Genomic DNA, 25,253 nt, shown 5'->3' with positions numbered 1-25,253 from the left:
TCCGCATTATTTATGCAACCTTTGAGCATAAGGTAGAAAGGCAGCATGGTCCATCCATGTCTTGTTGCTCTCGGAATCTGCCAAGGAAAGAGATAAGAAGCATGGCAATGATGTAATCGAATCTTGTACCCCATCTCCACTGCGCAATTTTACAGTTACAATGGAAACAAACTAAACATTCAGCTGTGTTATCCATCTGAAGACTTTTCTTTTTCTTTTCAGCAGATCTTTGCATTACAATCAGGGCGAGTCTCCTGCAATGCGGCATCCATGTGTCGAAGCCCAACTGTCGCCCCCTCACTCACCCTGTAACCCACAATTTCCCGCCTCGTGCTCATGTTTGACATCGGTTGGCGTTGGTATCAAGTTACGATCCGAGCACGCCGATCAACAAATCTGATCATCTCACAGGCCATCAGCAGTCTTCTGGTGAGATATGACATTATCATTGGCCCTCATGACCCAACGCAGCCGGTGCGAAGCCCAACACAGCATACCTAGCCAGACATCAGCAGTATCATGAGGCGAGCCTTCCAAGTCCTTGGCAACCCAAGTCATCCATCAGCTCGAATCCGGGGTGAAAGGTTTCCTCTCCACCAAGCTGTGACAGCTAATCAGGCCAACCGTCGGGTACCTACAGGAGCCCTCTCATTTCGTGCAGCCCTGGTCAGCCCTGGTCAGCCCTAGTAAGGATCTTTAGGTGGTCTCCAGACCCCACGCTACGCCAAGGCTCGGCTTCTGAGCTGAGTCTTCAACAGAATGATGGCCAGGAGAATTTCTGTTCCTTGTGGCCGTTGCAACCACCGACCTGACTACGAGACCATGCAGCTTCAAACTTAATTTTTACTGTCAAACATGACATGTCGTCCCGACTTTCGAGAGCCACCAGCAAGGTTACTCTACTCGGCCCGGTCGGCCATGATGGGACGAAAAGTTTCTTTGGTGATATACCGAGATGTTCCTAATCTGGTTACATACGCAGGAAAGCTTTCACACCCTCAGTACGACCGCACGTGGGATGATGGATCACACAAGCTTGCATAGTTCTGATATGTGGATCTAGTTCTTGGACATGTTATCAGTGCATCAGGCCATACCACAAGAGGTGGCGAAAGCGACGCTTGACTATTGAGCAGACTTGGATAGCCTTGACATACGACATGGCTTCTTCATTCTCTCAAAGAGAAGACCGAGACCACAAGGACTTTGTAAGGACCGACTATTATACCTACCTTGGCCACAAGGAGCTCCATGCATATGCGCTAATGCTGCGCAAATACCCGCGGTGACCTGACCAGGGTGTTGGTGTTTGACCCTGGTTGGTTTGATGACATCTTGATGTGATTGCCAACCACCAAGCGATTTCCAGAGCCAACGCATGGTAGGCCTAGCCTAAGGAAAGAATGTCCTTTCATGGAAGTCGATTTTCGTAGACAGCAACGAGTCGATCTGGGTTCAGGTGTTATCCAGATACCTACTACTATGAACGAAACCTTGTGCCGGCATCCGCAAAGGACTACCAGTATCTCAGGCCGCTGCAGAGTCCCATGTTACACAACGCGCCTACCACCACTAACAGCGGGTATGGCAAGTTCCGTAGAGAAGAGTGGGTCTGCATATGATATAGAGCATGGCCATATGCCTGAGATCGTGATATGGAGTTGTCAGTCATGCCAGATGTATGTTGCGACGCTAAGCTTTTAATCTGTCGATTTACCTGAGATTAATGACTATGTATCAGTAACATCTGAGTCGGTCTATCGCCAAGAACTTATCGAACATCGCCTACCCACCTATGTAGCCACTGATCTAGCGTCATTATATCAACGGCGATGACTCCGTGGAAGCCGGTCTTGTTACCGCAAGTCAGACCTGGACACAAACCGGCTTTTACTGACCTCGAATTCCTGCTCATTGGTTGATGTACTTCGACCTTCGAGACGGAGCCGCCGTGATTCAAGCCCACACCAGTGTGGTTTTGACATTGGATAGAGTTTGTTGCTGTCGTCTTAGACGGAACCTCCTCCCTCGGAACAGGGGATGGAGTATTCCGTTTGAGGCTATTGAAGACACTGACCTGATCAAACATTTCCAGGGCCAACCCTTGTCAATCGAACGAAAATGAGAAGGATTTTTTTATGTCAACATACCACAATCAAGTTAGCGTACTTCTAGCTACTGTCTGTTCTCTATCCGTCTTTGCCTTGGCCACATTGGTAGATTATTCGATCAGGACTTTGATGTCAAAGCGTCATCCCGGAGTTTCACCATTTATTAGTGGTTCCGTCTGCATGCCATTTAAAGGATTGCTAACCTCTTCAGTATGCCTAAACGAACCGTCAAAGCTGGCATCGTCTTGTTCACTAGCTGCTTCGGCCGACTGATATTGAGTTCCGTTGTATGTAACAACTCGGCTCGTAACCGACCTGATGGATCAAGTCGGATCATGCTAGTGTTCACAACTGTACATAAGGAGCATATGGAGTAATTCGTATACTTGTCGGAAATTATAAGCAGCTTTTCTTTACTTTCTCTCTACTATGACAATAAAATTACACGCATAAATCATAATCTATGCAATCATTTCCCATGGCTTAACACTCTCTATGGCATTCCCAGCGCGCTATACCGGTAGTATGGCGCTCAGGCTTCTGTGTAGAGTATATATTGCATCAATTCATTCCGGCCATCGCTTGATTAAAACGTTACCGTGCTAAACCCTATGCGAATATTGTTGCGAAGGTAATAACTTGGCCCTCGTCCGTTCGCGTTGGCATGTGCTGGGGCAAGTTTGACCGGGTCTAGGGTAGTCATTTTGTGTTGATCGATCTCAAGTGCGATAGCAATCAGTCTTCACGTGTAGATGTGATTTGTGGTATATTGCAAGAATGAAACATTCGTATTCTATTCCATGCCCTATCTTAGATGGCACTGTGTTTATTTGTAAGGCATCTGATGTCTTTATATTCATTCCCTTGGTCAGTCACTATTTCCACATGTCTACACCAGTCCGGGCGGGTCATGGACTCGAGACCTTTCAATGGTTGATTATTGTCGAGTCAATAATATAATGACAGTAGGTAGTAGAACATTGTAGTAAAATGAAAGAGATACAACACTATAATACAGTTTCACAACACCAGTGGTAAGAATATGTATCGTCATGACAGCAGTCTGCTATTAAAGATAAATAAGGCTCTACGAGTCCTTGACCTACCTATGTAAGCCGGTGTGGTACAAACCAGATGGCGATGCTGATTTTTTCCAAGGTTGGCAGATTAGTAGTCATGATTCGTCTTCCCAACGTCTTCATGATAGGTCTGACCCCATAGTTTCGCCACACACGAGCCACAGTTAAAGCGCCACTAGACGCTTGGAGCGCGATGATTGGCTATGAAATTGCACGCGCTTCTTGGTTGCCACTCCTCCATGCGATCCATCTCGATCTGCTTGCATCAAGAGCTCCCCAAGCTCAACCCCCTCTCCATGGCCATCTTCGATCCATCGTAAACCTTTCGACCACAACTCGAGCGCCGACACAAAACCGTTTAAACTGGCATCTTCCACAGTCACAACTATATATTCGTATTAATCACGACAACTCGACGTGACGCCGAGGGGCGCTCATACTTCCAACTCCACCTGGGTGCCAGCCCAGACACACCCATTAGGATGACCGAGTCGTCGCCCCGAGCGGTTCGTTTCTCAGGTACCGAAGAAGATGGACGCATAGACAAGAACAGGAGTCACCGACACGAAACTCCGATCGAAACCAACGGCGATCCTCATGCGACGGAACGTCAGGACGAGCTGGGCAATTTATCCCGATACGAATCATCGGGCCACACAGGGTCATTGACTTCTCTGCTCACTGGGACGGTCATTAACGGTGCACCAAAGTCACAGAGAGTTGCTACTGGTGACGATGGCGCGGCCTATACACCCAATGGCTCCTGGCCGCAGCGACCACTGGGTCCGGCGAGGACACCCTCGAACACCTACAATCCTGCCACCTCCAGGAAACCAGCTCATCCGCCAGTGACACCATCTTTCACAGAATCAATCCGATCATCGTCTAAGACGCGCCCACGGCAGAGTGAGAGCAGGTTCCGGGCACAGGAGCGAGCATATGTACAGAAACTTCGGCAGGACTATAGTGGAGGGTACTTTTCGTCTTACTCGAATTTGAATGGAAACGATTCGGACTCGGAAGGCGAAACCCCCTCGTCGGAGGGTCCATATGACGATCGCTTCGACCAGGAGACCATTATGTTTTACGGCAACGACAACCTTCAGCCCACAGACGAGGATTTGAAAGACCCGGAGAATCGCGAAAGACTTGAGTGGCACGGTATGCTCGAGGCCGTCCTTACTGGAGATGTCGTACGGCAAGAGAAAAAACGACTGATTGGATCGGCGGATCAACAGGCGGGCAAGAGTGCTCACAAGACCGAATTGTGGCTGGGCATCCGATCTAAGGTTTGTGGAAGACATATCCCTGTCCAGAGACGCATGTTGGAGGAATCTCGGTCTACTCTTGACCGTACACTGGACGAGATCATCAACTTCCAAGTGAAGGGTGAGAGCGAAGCAGGAAAACCACCATACGAACAAGTCAAAGACATGGTGGCCAAGATTGAGATGTGTGAAAACCTATACCCCTCTTGGGCTTCACTCGCAGCAGAACACAAAGCAGCAGACTCTGCCACATTCAAAGAAGCCCATGATGCTATTATATCGTGGTACAACACCAACGAAATGATAAACACGGAACTGAACATCCTGAGGAAGTGGGTTGGGAATGATGAGCTCGACTTTACTCGGACTAAACAGCGATCGCCAGCTGTAAATGGTATAAGCAGCGACGAAACATCATTCCTCGACCGGCTAATGAAAGAAGACGGACTTCAATCTCTTTACAACGACGACAATGGGAACTTAGAAAAGGGAATGCTTGCACCCATATCCACCGTCATTAGCAAGGCGAAGGACACTCTTATTAGGAATTCCGAGCCGTTCCGCAAACGCCACCTACCACCGTATCTCGAAGAGCTTCTTACTCTTATCAGCTTCCCCTCGCGTCTCATTGAAGAGATTACCCGCACACGTCTCGCTTATGCTAGGAGAGTTAAGGAATCTGCCCAACAAAACCCTCTCATGCAGGATCAAATGATCTCCCAATTCCAGCTTCTGCTCAAATTTGCCATTCGAATCAAGCTTGAGTGCACATCCATTGCGCATCCGGAACCAGGCTGGGATCTACCACCTTGCATCGATGAATCCTTCGACCAAGTTGTACTGGAAGCATTGAAGTATTACTTCAAGATGCTAAACTGGAAGCTGAGCGGGAACAAGAATACTTTCAAGGAAGCTGAACTTTTGTTTCAGGAATGGGATTTCGCCAACGAAATCGGTAGCCATCTGCAGCGAGGTCACATTGAAGTTGCCGAGCAGTTTAGCTCACTCACATTCAAGGCTCTCAACAGACTCAGCCAGACTTTCGAAAAGGAGTTGCAAGCAAAGCCCAAGGAAACCGCATCGGAGATGAGTAAGCGTTATAAGGCTTGTCTCGACTCCGTACGAGTCCGCCAGCGGATGCTTCAGCGATTCACTCGAATGCTGAACGACAACTACGAGCACGCATCCGACTACAGCATATCCTTCCCACCAGAAACCATGCAAAAGTTCTACGACCAATTGGTAGCTTCGGGTCACTTTCAAGTCGACACTCGTTTGCTTGAGCAAGACAACACATATGTTATCGCATCGCCCGAGTTACGGGAGAGGCTGGAAGATATACCCGTTATGATGGCTATTACTTCCAAGGACCAGTTTCCCGACGAGCTCGGCGAGCAATATGTCCTCATTCTCCGACCAGAGGATCCTATCAATTGGTTTGGCGAAGTAATCGAAGTACCCTTACGCGACCTGAACCTCGACCTAAAACGAGGACACATACGTCTCTGCGCTTCTAGTCCCCAGACCCTACACAACGCGAGGAGGGCGTTCCTTGACGCTGTTGATATGCATGTTGACCTTGTGCAGGAATCGAGGTCCAACATCCACAAAGTCAACTCAAGATTGACAGAAACGAGGCGGGTGGCATATAAGCTTTCTAATACTTTCATGGACAGTGTGGAAATCATCAGAAAACAGGCTCGGGGAAAGGACTGCCAAGAACTTATTCAAACATGCTTCGTTTTCGCCACAGAGTTTGGCCAACGTTCGTTACTCTACATGGATAGCAACAGGCGACAGATGAACAACCTCAAATTGACCAAACTTGCCCTCGATTGGGTAAGCTTCATTTGCGACGACTGCGTTGCATCTGACCGAAAGACCTTTCGATGGGCCGTACTCGCGCTAGAGTTGGCCATGGGCATGACACGAGGCCGTTACATCCTTGCTCTAGGCGAGGATGAGTATGCCAAGCTTCGTTCCAAGGTCGCAGGTTGCATGTCTCTTCTTATTTCTCATTTTGATATCATGGGCGCCAGATCGAACCTCGCGGCACAGGCCGAGAAAGAACGAATCGAAGCCTTGGTGGGACAGTTCCGCAGGCTTGACAAGAACCGAATGCTGAACGACGAAGAGGCTTCGCGATTCATCACTGAACAGCGCATGGAGGAGCTCGAAAGGGTAGATGAGTATCGACGCGAGAAAGTTGCAGAGCGACAGGGAGTCGGAAGAGTACTGGAAGGCAATAATGAAGTCGACCGATCGTTGGCGTACCTTTCATCCTCAGCCACCAATGTTACGATGCGCTGGCAGCAAGGTCAATTTGTAGGAGGCGGCACATTTGGCAATGTCTATGCAGCAATGAACCTTGACACGGGCCATCTGATGGCCGTCAAGGAAATTCGACTTCAGGACCCCAAACTCATCCCACAGATCGCCGAGCAAATTAGAGAGGAGATGGGTGTACTGGAAGTGTTGGATCATCCCAATGTGGTATCATACTATGGCATCGAAGTGCATCGAGACCGAGTGTACATTTTCATGGAGTTTTGTTCGGGGGGATCTTTAGCCAGTCTCTTGGAACATGGTCGAATCGAAGACGAGCAGGTCATCATGGTATATGCGCTTCAGCTGCTCGAGGGTCTTGTCTATTTGCACGAGAGCGGCATTGCCCACCGAGACATCAAGCCCGAAAGTAAGTGGTGTATCTTGTATCCCTCAATGTGCAGAAACTAACAACGTTGCAGATATTTTGCTCGATCATAATGGAATTATCAAGTATGTGGACTTTGGCGCCGCCAAGGTTATTGCTCGACAGGGCCGCACACTTGCTGGCGAGAAGCAAGCAACAATGCCAAACCGATCCATGACAGGAACGCCGATGTATATGTCACCTGAGGTGATCAAGGGCGAGAACCCTGGTAAGCCTGGGGCTGTCGACATCTGGTCTCTGGGCTGTGTCATTCTGGAAATGGCCACCGGAAGAAGGCCATGGGCACAGCTCGACAACGAGTGGGCGATCATGTACAACATTGCGCAAGGGAACCCGCCCCAGCTGCCACCTACAGATCAGCTCAGCCCTCAGGGAATCGACTTCCTGAAGAAATGTTTCACAAGAGACCCTCGTAACAGATCGTCAGCAGTTGAGTTGTTGCAGCACGAATGGATCACGTCGATTCGAAGTCAGGTCGTGGAACCGGCAACGCCAAGCGACACAAGCTCGGCACAGTCGACGCCAACAGTCAGTTCGACCTCAAGTAGGCTTGGAGGATCTGATGGGTTTTACTAGATGCCGGAGTCCAGATGAAACGAACAGGAAGGCTTACAAGAAACGCAAGTTGGGGACAAAGGATATGGAAATGATTTGGTCGGGTCCGTTCAAGCACCAGTCTACAACCGCTCGCCGAGCAGTATGCATGAGCCATGAGTTTGGAGTTTTGTGCTGCTCTGTGTCATACGTACGTATTTGTAATGAGAATGGATGGCAGCAATGTAAGGGGAAGGTGCATGATGGTCACGACAGTAATATTAGACCATGAGGATGAGAAGATGTTGATAGCATCTGATAATACATATTTGGACACAACTTATATACATACATACATAGATAGTCTACATACCTAGTCTGTATACCCTTGCAGGTTAGAAACGATAGTTACGTGCCTGCCTATTATGTATTAAAGGAAAGACATGATAAGCAATATGGTTATCATAGGAACCAGCCGAAGGGCCCGTCATTTCGGCGCTCAGCCCCGCATTACGGAGGCGCCCGATGCGGAGAGGTCCACGATAAAGGGCCCGCTCGTGTAACTAGTGACGAGTGACACGGAATAGGATATAAGCATCAATCGCCCGTTGTCACAAACCCTTTTCTCTCTTTCCTTCTTTCCCTTTCCTTCCCTCCCCCCCTTTCTCGCCCCCTGCTTTCCCCCTTCAGGTAATATGATGGAGACCCCAGAGACTATCTCAAAAGGCGACACAGCCAAGACGGTTGAAGTCTGTTCAGCACACGGGATCACGTCGAACGAGTTCTCAGAGCTCCGTGAGCGTGCAGTTGCAGCCAAGGCCACAGCGTACTGTCCATACAGCCAGTTCCGCGTCGGAGCAACGGTCCTCTCAAGTGAGGGTGAGCTCACGAGCGGCGCAAATGTGGAAAACGCGGCGTATCCTGTGGGAACATGTGCAGAGCGCGTGGCCCTTGGTACAGCTGTGACAAGCGGCCATCGTGGGTTCCGAGCCATTGCTGTCGCAACTGATATTGCGCCACCGGCGAGTCCATGTGGAATGTGTAGACAGTTGTGAGTTGTTACTGGGGGTGTCTTTGAGAGAGTAGATGCAGAAGATGATGGGTTTGACTAACAGGTGAGTTGCATGTTCTCGGTGATGTAGTATTCGCGAGTTTTGCACACTGGATACACCCATTATCATGTTCGATAAGAATGAGGATTTTGTGATTGCAAAACTGCGACAGGTTAGTTGCGCTCTGTTCCCTTTGTTCTTGAGTTTGGGGTTGACGCTATGTAGCTTTTGCCAATGTCTTTTGGACCTGACCAGCTTCCACCTCCGGGAGCACCAGGAACAAGATGAAAGGATACTTGGGACACATCAGTGTCTTGCATATTGTTGTTGGATATGAATGGATCACGGCGATATCATGTGAGAGTATCTGTTCTCTGCGAGCGCACCAGGAACTTTGGGTACTACATCCTCCCTTAGCCTGCGTCTCTATGTGTATCAATGGTTGATAGACTGAGCTGCATTTATTGGCGTTCCTTGGACCGCGTGTATGTGGCTGATATTGACCATTCATTTTCGGCTATTCGGGGCAGTTGATAGCGAGACGGGAGATATGAGAGCCCTTACAATACAATACATACATACATACATACACAATGGTGAACCAACAAGGCTGCAAACGAAAACCTCTAGTAGGACATGCCATGCTGTGTTGTGTCTGGTCGAGTCGTGAAAGAAATGATGTACATGTGATCGTCTCGACAGGTGACCTGCTCCTTGTCACTCACAAGTTGCAGCCTTCTTACAAAACATCCCGCATGTAAGCGGTTGCGTTATAAACTAAATCCCACGGAAGCCGAGTTTTGCGCGGCATTTCTCTGTAAACGAAGAAAATCGGCATAAATGCCGAGTAATGCATTAGTACTGAATTAGTACACAAGATACCTGATGGTATAGTTACGCGTAGAGCCAGAGGCCTCCTTTTGCTTCTTCGTTCTTATACGATGAGCCACCTTTCAGTTTAACAGAACAACGACGAATGGAGGTACGAAAATGCTCTACTGCTCGAGGTCAGTGAGCGCTGATACGAGAAAAGCATGGCCAACGACATCGGAGCATTCTGTTGGCGGGAGCTAAATACGGAACTGTCATGCAGTAGCGCAAGGTCCCTGAGATTGGGATCAAAAGATGAGGAATCTGGGGTCGGGAACAGTGAGCGTTTGCTGAGAAGTGGTATCTCATCCGAGTCAGGAGAGCCAAAACATATTATAAATTGGGGGCTGCCAGCCGATGGTTGCTTGCTCAATCTTGAGCGTGAATATTATTTCTTTACTGCATTCACAGTTCATCACTTCGCATTGGGCAACCCTCTAGACAGGACGTCATGGCGACCAGGGCAGACATTCCTCCAGAGATAGCGCCCAAGCTACGATATTACACTTAATGAGCTGGGCCCATCTTCGTCATGGTCCTAGGGGAGGAAAGAAAACTCAGGGCCTTGATCCTAAGTGACAAAAATATTTAGGTAACTTAGTATGAGTTTAGGATAAGTTTAGTAGTGACTTAGGATATCCTTTGCTAAGTTTATTTTGACACTCTATATTAAGATCTGGTGTTTTCTTGCTCCCTGAGGTGGCCGTCACTCACCATCCCTGTGCCAGGGTCTCGCCAGGATCAAGGCGTAAGGGCGCGCTCGCCAGTAAGAGCTTAGGTTCAGGCGTCAAGCGATTGATGTGAGTGAGAGCTGGTTGGCTCATGGTCATTGGACTCTTGACTGACTCGGTGTTACTGTACCTTTGAGAACAAATTGAGTGGCTATTGGCTTTCCAATTCAGGATGAACGACCATCAGCAACGAGTTGAGCAGCGCTAAGCACCTCGTTTGCCACGGTAGCCCAGTAAAGGAATAATAATGCGTGGACAGGAATAGGATTGGTCGACTTTATTTATCTAAGACTCCCAGGTACAGACAAGTCGGCTTGCAATTGACGGTGCAACGGGCAGCACACTATCATGCATGCTCCAAGCCATGTTCATGCTTGAGCCATGTCGAGGGAGGGGAGAACTCTAGGATCTTTATTCCAAATGACAAAAAACTTTTGGGGAATTATCCTAAACATGGAGGGAGGCCTGCGTGCTGGACTTATTTTGGCATCTGCTATGTAGTCTCGTTTCCATGCTCCCCAAGACCATTTGAGGGTTTTTACAGAGTACATACAAATTATTCCCTCGATTCCCGCAGGTCCCCAGTTGTTTATTGTGTATGTACAAAAGGCCTGGGGTCCGGGCCTTCGGTCTCCCCCGTAAAGGCTCCACGAAGCATAAGGGCCCCCGGTTCCTGAAACCCGGGCGTCGAGGCTTCAGTGAATGGTGTCCTTGAAATGAGAGGCGGCGTCTCTTTTGGAGGCGCGTACCGTGAGTGGCTGACGGTTGAAGATGAGCGGTTTGAACGGCCCACCGGATTAGGGAACCCAGTACTGAAAGTGGCAGAGTGCTCATCTTATTCGAGATCTACATAACTGTCCATAATTATTAATGCTGGTGTCACGTTCTGGAAGGGCGGTGTCAAGCAAGCGTTGAGGACCGCTAGTTTGGGCCGATCTATGGATCGCCGCCTCATTGAGATACTCGGCGAGTCGTCGTCTCGTCTCGTCTCGTGTACTATTCTCTACCAAGACAAGCGAGGCAATTCAAGCGACAAGTCCGGGTAGGTTGCTCACGGTTCCGAATGGCTGATGATGCTTATTAAGAAGGATTGGCTGCGTTGCCATCTGCGTGAGCATGCTGTTGATGTGGAAACGGAATGTGATGTGATTTGAAGGGAGCATCTTGAGGGCTGTGATTGTCGTTGAACAATGCGCGCGCACACATAACACACCCCGCGCGTCGCACGGCATCGAATCGCATGACATTGAATGGTCTCGGGCCATTCCATCTCATCTATTAATATGGCTGTTATTATACCTGTTCTGATTCCATGGTAGGAAACATGGCAGTGTCAGGTATGTCAATGGGAAGCGGTGGCGTTGACGGATGTTGTTTTGTTTTAGATTCAAATATACCCTTGTGTTGTACGTCGAGAGATGATTACTGACTTGTTAACGTCGCAGGTATTGTAATGCCAGTTAAAAAGTTTCGTCTAAACCTGCAGCTGTACGAGAATGTAAAATACAACCATCCTATTGTGAATATAACCGTTATTACTCTCTTTGTCCATCTTCTTTTTTTCATCCAAAGTCCCATACCTTTGACCGTCACATACCCTGAACTCATCACCCAGGCTCATGTCCCCGCTAAGAGCCCCTAGTGGATTCATCGCACGTTCCTCCCCAAGCCTTGGGCCCCAGAAGCCCAGGCTACTCCCCCACTACCTAGCGGAGGTACCTCACCGAACCATCAACCACTGGTACTGGTGGGTGCCCTGACCGTCGGAACCACGCGCCCAGTGTCACTTCCATTGGGTCTCCCTTTACAGCCAGCCGCTGGTCTCGCTTCCACCTCTTTACTAAGTAAGGTACATGGTCGCTCGACTTGACTCGCCTCAAATCACATTTCCATATTCTCTTTCAACCGCCTTCACGTTTCCTCATCTTTCAAGTGCTTTCCTCCTCAGTATCCCTCTTCTTTTCCTACGAGGGCGCTTTTCTCTTCTTCTTCGCGTTGTCACCTCGATTTCAGCTGAGCTGCCGCGACACCGCCTCCCAGAGCTGAGTTCGAGGTACAGGTCCCTCCGCCCTTCTCCTCTCAACCCCAACTCCAACCTACCTAACCTACCTCACCTACACCACCACGCCTCGAGCTACAACAGCTACCAAGTATAGCCTCTCCACCTACGACAAAAACCCGTCCATATCACCTCGGATCTATCTCAAATCTTGATCCACCCCCGCCTTTCTGCCGCGCTGAATGCAATACCGGACTCTGTCGCCAGCTTGTGATTGCTTCACGCCCTATTGCTGCGCCTCTTGTCAAAAGCAACCCGAACTTGCAGCCGCCGGCAGAGCTTCGTAGAACCGCCGCTGACGATCTTTACTACCGGGTCGAATAAATCCCCCAGAAATCCACGCCGTTGCTCGTCGGCCAAGACTCGTTCAAGTTTCGGGCACCACATGCCACCGTTTATCTTCTGACGAAACCGGTTGGTCTCAACTTCCATCCGTGCCGTGCTGTACCGTATCACATTGTATCGTATCGTATCTTGCCTCCACCCTCGATTACCAATTTCGAAATGGAGCCAGTTCCCGAGACAGAGCGTATGGAGGAGTTCCGTCCTACTCCTACACCTGCTCCCGCACCCGTATCTGCCTCTGCCTCTGCATCCTCATTATTGTCTGCGTCACCCTCCCTATCTCCAGGATATCCATCGCCGCGACTTCAGAGCCCCAGCGCCTTTTCCAACCTCAGCATCGAATTGCCTCGAAAGCCGCCAAACCTGAGACGAAGCACCGACCCCAGTCCGACATCGCCAGCTTCACCATCTTGGTCTGCGACACCCTTTCTTCCGTATCGACCACGCACCACTTCTCCGCTCTCAGGCGCTCATTCTAGGTCTCGTTCTACAACCAGTCTTGCGCCCCCAATGTCTCGTACTCAATCCATGCCAGGCGTCAATGGATCAGGCCATATCCTTTTTTCGCCCCAGCACCGTCCTGGAAGCCCCTCTGGATCACCTAGTAGAGTCCGCATTCCGCGAAAGCCTGCCGATGAAGCTTTCCCGCCAATTTCTCCAGTTCGAACTTCAGTTCTCGAACCTGAGCAAATGCATGAGCGACGAAGTACCTCTCCCATCATGGGGGTTTCCACAAGCACCCCCGCCCGACTACGACGACCATCTTCTCCTCTTCGAACATTCACATCTTCGAGCACTGGCTCTCTAGGCACATTTCCATCAACACCATCCTCTTCGATTTCCTCGACATCCTCTTATCGAAGCTACGATGCCCTTTCCGGAAGCTATGGCACGACTTACTCGTCGGTCCCCTCCACGCCAACATCAACCAGGTCCCGAAGCCCCAGCATCTCCAGCCTGGAAACAATTCCCGACACGCCTGATGCCGAAGAAGCAGCGCTGGAAGCTGAAAGAATTGCCCAGCTCAAGGCCGATGCAGATGCTGCAGAGGGGAATGAGTCCTCCGACCTGAAAGGCAAGGATGGCCAGACGCGAGGCCGTACGATGGGTTTTGGCTCAAGAGACAAGCGAAAGCGTTGGAGTGTGTGCGGTGCTGAGCGAAGAGGAGATCTCGATCTTGAGACTATCTGGGAGGACTGAATGGCGCAATGCCGAGGCAGAGCCAGATGCAGATGAACGATTGAGATGGAATATCTCAAGAGGGGCCACGGCGTATGACGGACTTGACTCGAGCTAGCCTGGGACAATGCTCGATTTTACATGAATGCATCGCGGGACGGCAGGTTATTGATGATTTTTGCGGCATAAGCATATGGTTTTTTTGTTGTTGGTTTTTTGTTAGCTTTTTGCAAAGGGCACGACGGCGATTGCGTAGCCCTCTTGATACCCATTCCTGCACGCATGGACTGTTCGACAGGAAGAACCACGCAGACACACACATACACACACTATGATTGACACACAATGATACTACCATACCCACAGGTCACGCCAGTTGAATTGGCTGTGAAGGGCACACTTGTACTTACTTTGCCATGAGACGAATCGCGTGCAATTTTTGTTATCTTGATTGGACTCGGCAACGCGTTGTCTTACAACGTGGTCGTGCAACTTGTAAAGAGTCAAACGCGCGCGAGATGAATGAATTGCCCTTTATCGAACCGACGACATATGAACAATAGATTATTACTATTACTATCAATCCCCCGCCCACCTCGAATTTGTCTCATATCGAGTTTTCTGTCGAGCAATAAGGTTGTCACTGTCGCGCTTAAGGGCATGATTGGCAATGGAATATTCATAAATGTCTTTGATTCCCTGGCCTTGTCGACAAATTAATTGCTTCTTCCGCCCCTTGTCCCCATTGTCCCATCAAGATCGAGGCTGTTTGGTTGGTGCGAACTCCCTTGAATCGATAAAATGTCCCCGCTTCATCACCCAAACCGCCGCCCTTCTGTATTCAGTAAACATCCCTCTTTCAATATAGCACCCTTTCTGACATCAATTTGTTCAACATTCAACATCAATATTTCCACCCTTTGACTTGTACGCAGCTCCTTCAGAAAAACCCTTGGGAAAATGAAGCCGTACTTAAGGATGATGGGATGCGTCCTGAAAATGAACATCTCACCACCAGACTCAGCATCGCCTTCACTCTCACAAACAGCCTCGCATTCTCTTGGCTACTCTCATCCTTGTCTTCAATATTCATAGAGCCTCAATCTAAAGATGCGTCTGCCTGCAATTGTTGGTGCCGTTGGCCTCCTGGGCACAGTAGTCGAAGCTGCTCCTCGAGGTTCTTGGTTCAGTTCTGTATGAGCTCCATCGCTTACAGTAGTAAACACAATCTAACCATTGACAGTTCCAGCAGCGTCGAGTTGCTCGGTCTCCCAATGGAAACGCCTACGACCCTCCCAGCTATACTCCCGTGAACACATACACTCCTGTCAACACTTACGCGGCCACCAAGAACACCACCACACCGACAACTCACTCGAAAACTCTTGAGCCAAGCATCCAATGTCCTTCTAACTACGTGTTTGTCTCTACCAAGACTGTCGATGTCACCGTCACTGTCACCGCTTCTTCCAAAGGATCTTACTACACCACTGCTGTCTGCCACGACTGCACCAAGACCTTGACCATTAGCAACACCATCTACGTGCCCCCTAGCAAGTATGCTTCAACCATGCCATACGGCGAGCAGAACTCTGGATCTCCTTATCCCGCCAACTCGACCTATGCGGCGCCTTCTCAGACCAAGAATGGCTACCCTTACATGAACTCTACTATTGGATACTCTGCCTCTACGCCCACCGGTTATAAAACTCCTGGCCAGAGCGCAGTCTACAGCACTGCCAATGGCTACGTCTCTCCTCCTGTCTACACTAAACCGGTCTATACCAAGCCTGTGTACTCGGACCCTACTTATGGTAACTCCACTGGCACACAGTCAGGCTATGTCCCTCCTGTGTATACCAAGCCTGTCTATTCCTCAGTTGCTTCTGGAAATGGAACAGTCCCCGTGTACACGAAGCCTGTAGAAACTCCTACGTACACGCCTCCTGTTTACACTAAGCCGGTCTACTCCCAGCCCAGCAACTCATCAACCGTTGTGCCACCAGTCATCTCGACAACTAGTGACAAGGCCGTCTATACCCCACCAGTCTACACTAAGCCCGCCTACTCGGTGCCTGAAAACTCCTCAACCGTTGACCCTATTATCTCAACTTCCACCAGCTCTGATGATAGCTCCGTCTACACACCGCCCGTCTATACTGACCCCGCTGTCAGAAGCGAGTTTTCTGAGCACTCTACCGTCTCCATCCCTACCAACTCGACAACATACCAGGATACAACGGTGCTTTCCACTGCTGAGAGCACGACCACCAGCGCAGAAACGGAGACACCCGCCGAGACTACCACATCTGCCACTACCAGCTCAGAGACCTCCCCTGTGATCCCAATCTACCCAGCATCTGAGGACGTTACCAGTACCCAGGACACATCAATTTACGAGATCGAGACCGAGACTCCCACAACGAGTGCTACTGAGACGTCCTATCCCACAACAACTTGAGCCGAATACTAGCAACCACGACAAGGCGGACAAGGTGCGGCTGTGAAGATAATGCCTCGATGACATAGCTCCTTTGTACAGACAGCATTCTTTTGGATTTGGAGTTGGTGGATTTTGTTTAATACCTAATTGGGGGCTCGGGAGAGTATGACACAGATGCATACATGGAATGGTTGGGATACGAGACAGTGATCAATACTGTTAATCTAGAGGGAGGGAGTAGGATGGATGATACTTCTTTTATGTACTTCACTTCTATTTATTTGAGTTAAAAGTATGAGATGTTCTGGAGATATTTGATACTGTTAGTCTTCATCGTGATACCTCACTCATCATGACCTTATGGTTGCATTTCACTTCAATTCCTGTTCATTCACGCACACAGAATTTGGAATCTCAACGTGTTTAAAAGTGCAAGTTGCAATTTCTCAATCTGTTATCTGTGCCTGTCTGTGATGATGTGAACGAATAGTTAGAAGTGACTGGGGTACAATAAAGCCCTCCGAATCCTGCACCGAAAGGGGTAGACGACATGGAAGGTGTGAATATGATCGGTAATGGGTTGATTGCTGATACCTTTCCATCCTCAGTATTCTTGTTCTCACTACTTTTCTCCCATAAAGAAAATAGCCACCCGAATCATTTTCCTGTCATACCGAGTAAGTAACGACGCGAGGTCAGTTGCAGATGACAGAAGCCTTGGCCAACACATTTCTGATATTGTATTTCTGACCATCCGCTGTACCTGATTTCGACAGGATAGGAGATGCGAAGAATTTGACCAGACTCTTGGGGCTAAGCTCGACCTCTTGGAAAACAGATTCCATGGAGTCCTTGTCATATCGAGATTTTGTAGGTGGCTTTTTTCCAGGTACGTTCCATTCAATCATGAAGTACGCCTTGGAACACATCATCATCTTGTCCAGTTCGATTGCGGATTTGAAGATTTCGGTCAGCTGCTCATTGATCTTCCCTTGAGTCCTGTCAGTTCTAGGGGAGCGGCGCAAAAAGAATGGTGTCAGAAGCTCAGTTTCCCGCGAGACAACTTTTTTGATGAGCCCATTGTTATCATTCCAGAGCTTGCTGAACATGACCGAGATTTGAGAAAAAGAGCGTGCGGCATGGGCCAAGGTAGCCCAATCGTCTGAATTCTTGCCTTCTTTTGACATGACTTTTGCTACGGAAATTAGTACACGAACATCATGGACATGGCAGATATCTTGCGGCACTAACAGTAGACCTCGTCTTTCCCAAGCTTGAGGCTAGTTATCTGGAGGCCACCCCAAAATTGTCCATCAGGCTGTTTAGGTCGAAAGATCTGTTGGTCAATAAGTCTCCAGAAATAGCCTTGCATGAGAGCGTGGCTGTAATCTTGATCCTGGAGAAGCTTCTTGTATCCCTGAGCTATGCATCGCAATCTACTAATGACGACTTCGCTGGGATCCTCAACGTTTTGTGCTTGTGCCAGTGTATAAGCGAGGTCGCGAATGTTGTAGGATAGCTCCTTCCAAGCATCGAGAATGGCAGTGTCTGTTATTTTAGCAGAGTTTGCGAAAGTACCCCCTTCCAGCAACTGTCGTAGATGATGTCTTTCGAGAAGAGTATCGCGTAGCCTGGTATTGGCTTCGTAGAGTTGGCTCCTTTGTTCCCGATAGTCGCGATTAAGCCTTTTGTGCTCCTTGGTGAGGTTTCTGTGATCCCCTGTGAGCCTTTGGTTGTTCTGTTGCTCTTTTCCTAGCCGTTCTTGGAGCGCCGCGATCTCAGATGCATCCGAGACTTCGGTGGATTGAGAAGTACTTTTCTTCGCCAAAGAGACCAATTGATCAAAACTTGTCTGGGCCTGCCGAATCACTTTGGAATCTTCTTCTGATGGGACGCCGTGGGAAGGACCCAAGATTTCCGCGGGACTTCGATGCTGGCTTTCCATGTTCCTTGCTGTAGCCCAGGCGGTACAATTGTTCAGGTACTGAGCGGCGGAGACTTGGGGCTTGCCACCGAGACGACTTTGAGGCCCAGTCTGAGAAGCTGGCGGCTCCGAAGCGCCCCTGGCCCTGGCAGCATGATGATTTCTCGGATCAGGGAGTTCGTCAACATTGACCACGATGGCAGGCCCTTGAGCTAAGTTATTGGAGGGATCAGACAGTGCAATTCCAGAAGTAGGAGGATGTCCTGGCTTTGGAGTCTTCTGTCGAGCCCCCACCATTATTCGCAGTTGCGTGAATGAAAATGAACAGGAGAGTGGTATGCTATTAAAGATCTTGGTAGATCAGAGGGGATGATATGAGCCAAAGTCAGATGACACAAAGCAAAGGGGGAGATGAGTAAGGGGTAAAAGCGATCGAATGAGTATGTGATGGTGAAGTTGTAGGGAATGGACACATCTGCGCCTGATACATGTGTAGAGGATAACCGGGGCAGAGAGGAGTAAAAGAGAAGAGAAAGGGAAAATAAGGATCGAGGGAGAAAGACAGAGCCCCTAGCAAAAGAAAAGAGAAATATGAAGATGATAGAGCGCCGTTCTTTCGCCAATGCTCGCCTAAGCCGCTCCTGGGCTGGCCGACTGTGATTCACTACCGTCAACCATTGACCTTCAACATTATAAAGCCAGGAACTTTTCTGATACGGAAAGTTTTATTTCTTTCTCTTATCCCATTTTCAAATTCTTCAACTTTGGTCTTCGGGCTACCATTCATTCTTGCACACTTGGAGCAGTTCAGGTTGTCCATGAGACACCCAATCTCTTGAACAACATGGAACGCAAGAAGCATGTTCCAAGAGGCAAGGTGACGGCAAACAAGCCGGTAGACGACGTGATCATTATCGGAATCGATTTCGGAACGACGTGAGTGCTCCCTCTTCCACTCATCAGGTTCAACTCGATAAACCGATTCTGGCTAACATGTAAAACAATCCAGTTATTCCGGGGTTGCTTGGGCGTATTCCCGACAACCTGAGGATATTGAAGTTGTCACAAGCTGGGACGCAGAGATGAGCAAGTGCTCGGACCTTGAGAAAGTGCCAACTCAACTACTCTATGAGGACGATGAGGTTGCTTCTTGGGGATATTCTATTCCTGGGGATGAGATTGGCCTCAAGTGGTTCAAGCTCTTGTTACTCGAAGACTCTGACATCACAGCTGAAATGTCTAATTCGTCCCAGATTCGTGAAGCCCGCAAATTCTTGAAGGAATCGAATGACGATGCAGCTGATGCGGTTGCGAGCTTTCTGCGCGAGCTCTGGGGCCACGCTATGGATGCGATTATTCGCAAACTCGGAGATGAGCTGGTTGGGCAATCGAGGTTTCATGTAGTGATCACTCTTCCAGAAATTTGGCCACTCTACGCCCAGCAGCGCATGAAGCTAGCTGCCAAGATGTCAGGTATCCTCGAGAAGAGACTTTGCGGTGAAACCACCCTGCATTTTATCTCGGAGCCGGAGGCAGCAGCTCTTGCGACAGTTGAAGATCTCTCCAAACGTTCAACCATCAAGGTAAAGTACAAGAGGACACTCCCAAGTATACTTGTCTGACAAAACACCAGAAAGGTGATACTCTAGTCATTTGTGATGCTGGCGGTGGAACAGTGGTATGTTTGCTGTCGCTGACCATTTCTTATACGTAACTGACACGGCTTCAGGATCTCATCAGCTACGTCGTGGAGTCCACGAAGCCCTTCACTGTCAAAGAATGCGTTAAAGGCGACGGTGAGTTTCTAATATCTTGATACATACCTCAGCATATAGGTGGCTAATACAACTAATTAGGCGGGCTTTGTGGCAGCATTTTTCTGGATGAGAATTTTCTTAAACTCATCAAGAGGAAGGTATCTTCTACATCCTGGAGGAACGTCGACAAAGCAGATGAAAAAAGATTCCTCAATGATGAGTGGGAACATGGGATAAAAAAGCGGTTCTGCGGCCAGGACAAGAGCTGGCTGGTCGCACTTCCTGAAGGTTGCCATGGAGTCTTGAACCAGGGATACAAAAGGCGAAGAACTATTCAATTAAGCTCGTGAGTGCTCCAGAAAACCTGGCTTGCTAACGCAGATGACTCCTAACGTTTTTCCAGAAACGATGTTTTGTCAGTCTTTACTCCTGTTGTGGACGAGATTAAAGAACTCGTTCATCGACAGACCCAGGCGATCCAGAGAAGATATGGAAAGCCGGCAAAGGTAGGCGGTTCTAATCACTTGTGTCAGAAAGACGTCCACTGACCTGCAAAGTATGTCATCCTCGTCGGTGGGTTTGGCCGAAGTCGGTATCTCTTCGACCAACTCAAAACTTCGACAGGAACCACGGTACTCCAATCCGATGGCAGTAAGCCGTAAGTGAAGTTTGTCACCCATGTGCTGTGTTTTCTATCTAATTAATGCAGATGGACTGCTATATGCCGAGGAGCAGTCATCAGTGGTATTAGCCACATCCTTGAGTCAAGCCTCGGTGCAAGAATCGATAGCAGGATCGCTCGGTGCAGTTACGGGGTCTGTTTCACGGACACCTTTGTTCCCAAAAGGCACCGAGTCTGCGACAAGGTCTGGTCAGAAGAGAGACAAGAATATAGAGCTGAAAACCAGATGAAATGGTTTCTCAGAGAGGTATGGAACATGGCAAAAAACCTCAAGTCATAAGCTGATCTCCTGGATAGGGCAACAACATATACACCAAGAGACCAATCCGTAGCTCCTACACCAGACTCTTTCCCGATGACGATGAGCACACTGGCCCGATCGTGCAAGAGATCTTCAGCTGTTCGACCACGCCCCCTCGAGCTCGGGGACCGACCGTGGGGAAACTCTGCGAGATCCACTGGACACGCGAGGTCAAGCTCGAAACTCTTCCGACGTGGACTAACTCAGTGGGAAAGGTCTATCGCGAGCTTGAATTCGAAATCAAGATGACATGCGACGACGGGACTGTAGACTTCGCCGTCTATTTTGAGGGCCAACGCGTTGGAGCTCGAAACATCGAGGTCAAGTTTTGATGGATATAGCGAGGTGAAAAATGGCCATTAGCATGGAAGACGAAGATGGAAGATGGATGCATGGAAATGAACCGCTCTGGTAATTTATTACCAAACTCTGCCGAAGCAGAACGGAAAGTAGTGCTAGCTTTTTACAGCTAAAAAAGATTGATTCGTTGAGGATCTGTGTCCAAAAATCTATTGTGATTCAAAAACTTACAGAATGTACTAAACCTGAGTTTGTAAGACTGTGATTAGACTAAGATGATCATCCATCTGGGCACCAAATAACCGATATATGAGTAGGAGCAGTTCATCATATGCCTATTGTTGCGAGCAATCTCCTTTCATTAAGCTGTATAACGCCTGCACTAGGTATCTCTATGGTATCATCCTATGCCCCTTTCATGGCCACGTCTTGTTGCGCCAGTGACCCCTCAGAGTGTGGCTCCTTATCCACCTTTTCGGTATCACCGTTCACCTTGTTGTTATCTCTGATGTGTCGATAAACCTTGACTGTGTTGTCCTGCCCTCCGGTCACCATCGTCTCTCCATGGACATCCACCCAGAAGCACACACCCTTGTGACCCTCTACTCTTTGTAAGACTGTCTTTGATACTACGTCCCACATGACGATGCTGCCGTCCTCGCTAGCAGATGCAATGAAAGGAGCCCCCTCCAGAACTCCAAAACAGCCACCCACAGCGAACTTCTCGTTGGCGTGGCCTTGATATGTCTTTTTAACGGTACCAGAAACATAATCCCATAGGCGAATGCAGTTGTCGAGGTTGAAAGCCAGGACGAAGCGTCCATTAGGGGAGAAGCAAACATTGGCGACAGCTGGATTATCTTCATGAACAAGGGTGCGTAAGCACTGGCCTGTTGATGTATCCCAAATACGACTATGAAATTGTTAGCAAAATGAACCAGCTGAAGCTTCAGGAGTCCATACATCAAACCATCTGTCGAGCAACTGACGACCAGCGTGCCATCTCGAGAAAAGTCAACCCCACTGACAGGATCACTATGTGCAGGTAAGCTTCGCATCAGCCTGCCCGCTCGTACATCCCACAGGAACACAGCTTCATCGTATGAACCACTTGCAAGGATGTTGCCCTTTGGCGAGAATGCCAAGCAGTGAATATAGTTATGATGGCCTTTCAATGGTCCCATTTCTTGACCGGCTACCGATTTTCGAGTTGTGGTTTTTGGCCGCCCTGTAACGCGATCCCATAAACGAATGGCTTTGTCGTCTGAACCACTTGCGATGGTGTTACTATCAGGTGTCCAAGCAAGACAGCTCACGCCTGCCATGTGCCCAACTAGTGTATCCATGTGTTCGCCTGTTGTAGCGTCCCATATCTTGACAGTAGCATCCGCCGATGCAGATGCGATGAATTTTCCATTAGGTGATATTCGAACCTGAGAGACAGGCTTGGTATGACCATGAAGAACAAGGCGGGCACGATAGTTGGGCTTGAAAGGTTCTGGAGGAGGAGTTGGTTCAGCCCCCCGCGGGGAGAGGGAGTCTGTTCGGGAGCGACGAAAGGATAGTTGCGAGCGTGAGCGTGAGCGTGAACGTGAACGTGAAGTGCGGGGTGAATGTGATCGTGTTGTTAATCGGGATCGCGAGCGCGAGTGTCTACGGGAGTCTATACTAGAGAGAGACCGTGACCTCGACCGTGATCTCGACCGTGATGTACGACGACTTTCGTAATATTTGTTTCCAGCACCATCGTCACCAGGACTTGGGCTGACAGTCCTGCTATTGCGGCGATTGTCTCGTATCGATAGTTGACGAGACTGTCTAGGTGATCGATCGTTGTCTAGGGCGTCGCGTTGCGGCGCGTAAGGAGGAGAAGAGTCGCCGCTTGTTTTGCGACGCTTATTCCGGGACGAATCATTGGGGCGATCGTCTTCAGAGGCCATTGCAACGTGAAAATGCGGCTGGTTCTTTAATGATGCTAGGTCAAGGGTGGAAGGTAGTCGTGATAAGGCTGACGAGTTTGGCGCTTGAAGTGAGATGGAATATCTGGAGGTGGGGCACGAGGCTGAAAGACGTCACCCAATGAATGCACAAGCAAATGTGACAAAGAACGAAACAAAGAACACAAGATTAATGCAACTAAAAATAGGGACTAATCTTACTCGAGTCGGCGCATAAAATGAATAGTGATCAAACTTTGAAGGTTGCATCGCATGAAATTGCACTTCCTAAAATTATACCGTCAACGATTCAGGGAGTGCAATTAACTGACAAGCTGCTATTGGCCAGCTCGAAAAGCCACTCCTGAAGATCCGGAAACTACCATAGTTTGGGGAACTGGGGGGGGGAAGGGAATCATTTGGTTTGTGGAGTGAAGCAATCAACTTCCAACTTGGGCAATTCTGAGGTTCTCATCTCCGGGGAACCCAATCACAGAGAAGCATGTTTTCGGCAGTTGATGTCACTGAGGCAATCGATGCCCTGATTCATGGAAAACTCAAGTTTGGGGGTAAAGTTTACTGGTAGCAGTGGATACTTCAGGATGCCCCTATCGCCCTGAGCTGTAACAAGGCTTGGGGGTAACAACACTTCATACTACGGAGTATGGAGAAGCTTGTCAAAATAAACACATCAAGAGAGTTAAGAGACCTCTAAGTTTAAGCTAACTTACCTAAGTCTTACACGAATCTTTTTCTCATCCAGAATCAAGATCTTTAGTTTCATTGGCTCCCCAAGCATGTCAGGCAGACCCTTATTGTCCGACAGAACCTTGAATTTTGACCCCGGTGATATTTTAAGAGATGATAACCTCGTTGGTACGGTTAGAAAGAAGCTTTCGGTATTATCGTCTCTGAGACCGGGGCGAGAGGGCGTCCGGTAGTTCAGCCACGGCGTCCAATCTGCGACATTCCGGTGTATTGTGTATTTTCCATTGCGCCGTGCTGAATCGACTGCTGGGCCCCTTTATTACCATGGATGGAGCGCAGTGTTTAGACTGGTTCAGCTGCAGCTGGCGGCGATTGTATAGGCATTAAGAGTGCTAGGCTAGGATCTAGATTCTTCCATGCTGTTGGAAGCGGTCAAGAGTCTCGATGTTGGGATGCATTGGTCAGTTCTTGATTTCTGTGAAAGGGGGATATTGAACCTGCAGCCACTACTTTCGGTTCAGACTTCAATTCAGGCTATTGATCGCGTGCCGCGCCGTTTACCATGAAAGAAACTACCCGTGGAGTCTCCGAAGTGTCCCCTTTTGTTTGTTTTGACTCAATCTTGGAAATAGAAGGATCTGGTCTTACAATAGTGGGCTACTCTGCCTACGGCATGAATTGCATTCGAACTGATTCGGGACTAATGTGTTGTCGCGGCTGAGACTAGCGATTGGGGACCATCGTGGCCATTTTCCCAGTGTTGTCTCTTTTGAAGTCATCCCTTGTGTGTCAGTTTCGTAACCTGAGTGCAAATCCATGCCAAGCAGCCAAGTTTATCAGACATTCCGCGACCGACATGGCCGTGAGACATTACTCATAGACTTGCCAACATTCCGGTGGCATAAGTCGACCATTTCATGGATTTCGAGCTTTTCATTCTTACATTAGGGCTTCTTCAATATCGAAACATCGATCTGATCGTACAGGGGCGCTTCTGGGCATCTCGATCTAAGCAATCTTAGGTCTCGGCCACCAGTCGAGACAATTTCTGGAAACGTGCCAGTAAAGTTACCCAAACCGCCGGTGCAATTTAGCAAGAATAGTGCAATGTGGCGTAAGTAAACCTCCGTTCCGTTAGCCAAGATACCTTTGGGAGCTGCTATTAAGCGTTAAGCATACCGTCTGTCCATAGTGACATGGAGTGGAGGTGACGCTAAGGTTAGGTAACGTAAGGTTTGTCGCCAGCACTATTGTACTCCT

General features: G+C 49.0%; 9 protein-coding genes across 9 annotated transcripts; 6 read left to right on the top strand and 3 right to left on the bottom strand.

Moving 5' to 3' along the window:
* Positions 1–1,713: 1,713 nt before the first annotated feature.
* Positions 1,714–2,089, bottom strand: FVEG_00868 (hypothetical protein; the record flags this gene model as incomplete). Its single annotated transcript, XM_018887536.1, has 2 exons — positions 1,714–1,717; positions 1,794–2,089. The coding sequence occupies 2 exons, from the start codon at positions 2,087–2,089 to the stop codon at positions 1,714–1,716; spliced, it is 300 nt and encodes a 99-aa protein (XP_018743307.1).
* A 1,282-nt stretch (positions 2,090–3,371) lies between these two features.
* FVEG_00869 (STE/STE11/SSK protein kinase) lies at positions 3,372–8,187 on the top strand. The gene is made up of 2 exons (XM_018887537.1): positions 3,372–7,153; positions 7,206–8,187. The coding sequence occupies exons 1-2, from the start codon at positions 3,673–3,675 to the stop codon at positions 7,745–7,747; spliced, it is 4,023 nt and encodes a 1,340-aa protein (XP_018743308.1). The 5' UTR covers positions 3,372–3,672; the 3' UTR covers positions 7,748–8,187.
* Positions 8,188–8,317: 130 nt separating this feature from the next.
* Positions 8,318–9,371, top strand: FVEG_00870 (cytidine deaminase). Its single transcript, XM_018887538.1, has 3 exons — positions 8,318–8,756; positions 8,848–8,929; positions 8,983–9,371. The coding sequence occupies exons 1-3, from the start codon at positions 8,401–8,403 to the stop codon at positions 9,043–9,045; spliced, it is 501 nt and encodes a 166-aa protein (XP_018743309.1). The 5' UTR covers positions 8,318–8,400; the 3' UTR covers positions 9,046–9,371.
* Positions 9,372–9,640: 269 nt separating this feature from the next.
* On the top strand, positions 9,641–10,187 carry FVEG_14748 (hypothetical protein). Its single transcript, XM_018903720.1, has 2 exons — positions 9,641–9,739; positions 9,791–10,187. The coding sequence occupies exon 2, from the start codon at positions 9,792–9,794 to the stop codon at positions 10,110–10,112; it is 321 nt and encodes a 106-aa protein (XP_018743310.1). The 5' UTR covers positions 9,641–9,739; position 9,791; the 3' UTR covers positions 10,113–10,187.
* A 2,284-nt stretch (positions 10,188–12,471) lies between these two features.
* On the top strand, positions 12,472–13,962 carry FVEG_00871 (hypothetical protein; the record flags this gene model as incomplete). The annotated part of the gene is made up of 1 exon (XM_018887539.1): positions 12,472–13,962. The coding sequence occupies exon 1, from the start codon at positions 12,922–12,924 to the stop codon at positions 13,960–13,962; it is 1,041 nt and encodes a 346-aa protein (XP_018743311.1). The 5' UTR covers positions 12,472–12,921.
* A 1,089-nt stretch (positions 13,963–15,051) lies between these two features.
* Positions 15,052–16,402, top strand: FVEG_00872 (hypothetical protein; the record flags this gene model as incomplete). Its single annotated transcript, XM_018887540.1, has 2 exons — positions 15,052–15,135; positions 15,185–16,402. 2 exons carry the CDS (start codon positions 15,052–15,054, stop codon positions 16,400–16,402), a joined length of 1,302 nt encoding a protein of 433 aa, XP_018743312.1.
* Positions 16,403–17,079: 677 nt separating this feature from the next.
* On the bottom strand, positions 17,080–18,605 carry FVEG_00873 (hypothetical protein; the record flags this gene model as incomplete). Its single annotated transcript, XM_018887541.1, has 2 exons — positions 17,080–17,579; positions 17,636–18,605. The coding sequence occupies 2 exons, from the start codon at positions 18,603–18,605 to the stop codon at positions 17,080–17,082; spliced, it is 1,470 nt and encodes a 489-aa protein (XP_018743313.1).
* Positions 18,606–19,152: 547 nt separating this feature from the next.
* FVEG_00874 (hypothetical protein) lies at positions 19,153–21,540 on the top strand (the record flags this gene model as incomplete). Its single annotated transcript, XM_018887542.1, has 9 exons — positions 19,153–19,244; positions 19,318–19,891; positions 19,942–19,986; positions 20,038–20,104; positions 20,165–20,411; positions 20,469–20,571; positions 20,623–20,723; positions 20,775–20,994; positions 21,045–21,540. The coding sequence occupies 9 exons, from the start codon at positions 19,153–19,155 to the stop codon at positions 21,378–21,380; spliced, it is 1,785 nt and encodes a 594-aa protein (XP_018743314.1). The 3' UTR covers positions 21,381–21,540.
* Positions 21,541–21,671: 131 nt separating this feature from the next.
* FVEG_00875 (hypothetical protein) lies at positions 21,672–23,514 on the bottom strand. The gene is made up of 2 exons (XM_018887543.1): positions 22,312–23,514; positions 21,672–22,261 (listed from the first exon to the last, which is right to left on the bottom strand). The coding sequence occupies exons 1-2, from the start codon at positions 23,286–23,288 to the stop codon at positions 21,754–21,756; spliced, it is 1,485 nt and encodes a 494-aa protein (XP_018743315.1). The 5' UTR covers positions 23,289–23,514; the 3' UTR covers positions 21,672–21,753.
* Between the last annotated feature and the right edge of the window lie 1,739 nt (positions 23,515–25,253).

Source organism: Fusarium verticillioides, chromosome 1, assembly GCF_000149555.1.
Source record: "Fusarium verticillioides 7600 chromosome 1, whole genome shotgun sequence".
NCBI classification, from domain to species: Eukaryota; Fungi; Ascomycota; class Sordariomycetes; order Hypocreales; family Nectriaceae; genus Fusarium; species Fusarium verticillioides.
This window is presented reverse-complemented; position numbering and strand designations above follow the sequence as displayed.

Bases quoted from the DNA above. Each gene is read 5' to 3' on its own strand.
- FVEG_00869 (XM_018887537.1), top strand. From the start codon at position 3,673: ATGACCGAGTCGTCGCCCCGAGCGGTTCGTTTCTCAGGTACCGAAGAA. The intron at 7,154-7,205 runs GTAAGTGGTGTA...ACAACGTTGCAG, and splicing joins CCGAGACATCAAGCCCGAAA to ATATTTTGCTCGATCATAAT.
- FVEG_00870 (XM_018887538.1), top strand. From the start codon at position 8,401: ATGATGGAGACCCCAGAGACTATCTCAAAAGGCGACACAGCCAAGACG. The intron at 8,757-8,847 runs GTGAGTTGTTAC...TCGGTGATGTAG, and splicing joins TGTGGAATGTGTAGACAGTT to TATTCGCGAGTTTTGCACAC. The intron at 8,930-8,982 runs GTTAGTTGCGCT...GACGCTATGTAG, and splicing joins TGATTGCAAAACTGCGACAG to CTTTTGCCAATGTCTTTTGG.
- FVEG_14748 (XM_018903720.1), top strand. From the start codon at position 9,792: ATGGCCAACGACATCGGAGCATTCTGTTGGCGGGAGCTAAATACGGAA.
- FVEG_00875 (XM_018887543.1), bottom strand. From the start codon at position 23,288: ATGGCCTCTGAAGACGATCGCCCCAATGATTCGTCCCGGAATAAGCGT. The intron at 22,262-22,311 runs GTATGGACTCCT...ACAATTTCATAG, and splicing joins TGCTCGACAGATGGTTTGAT to TCGTATTTGGGATACATCAA.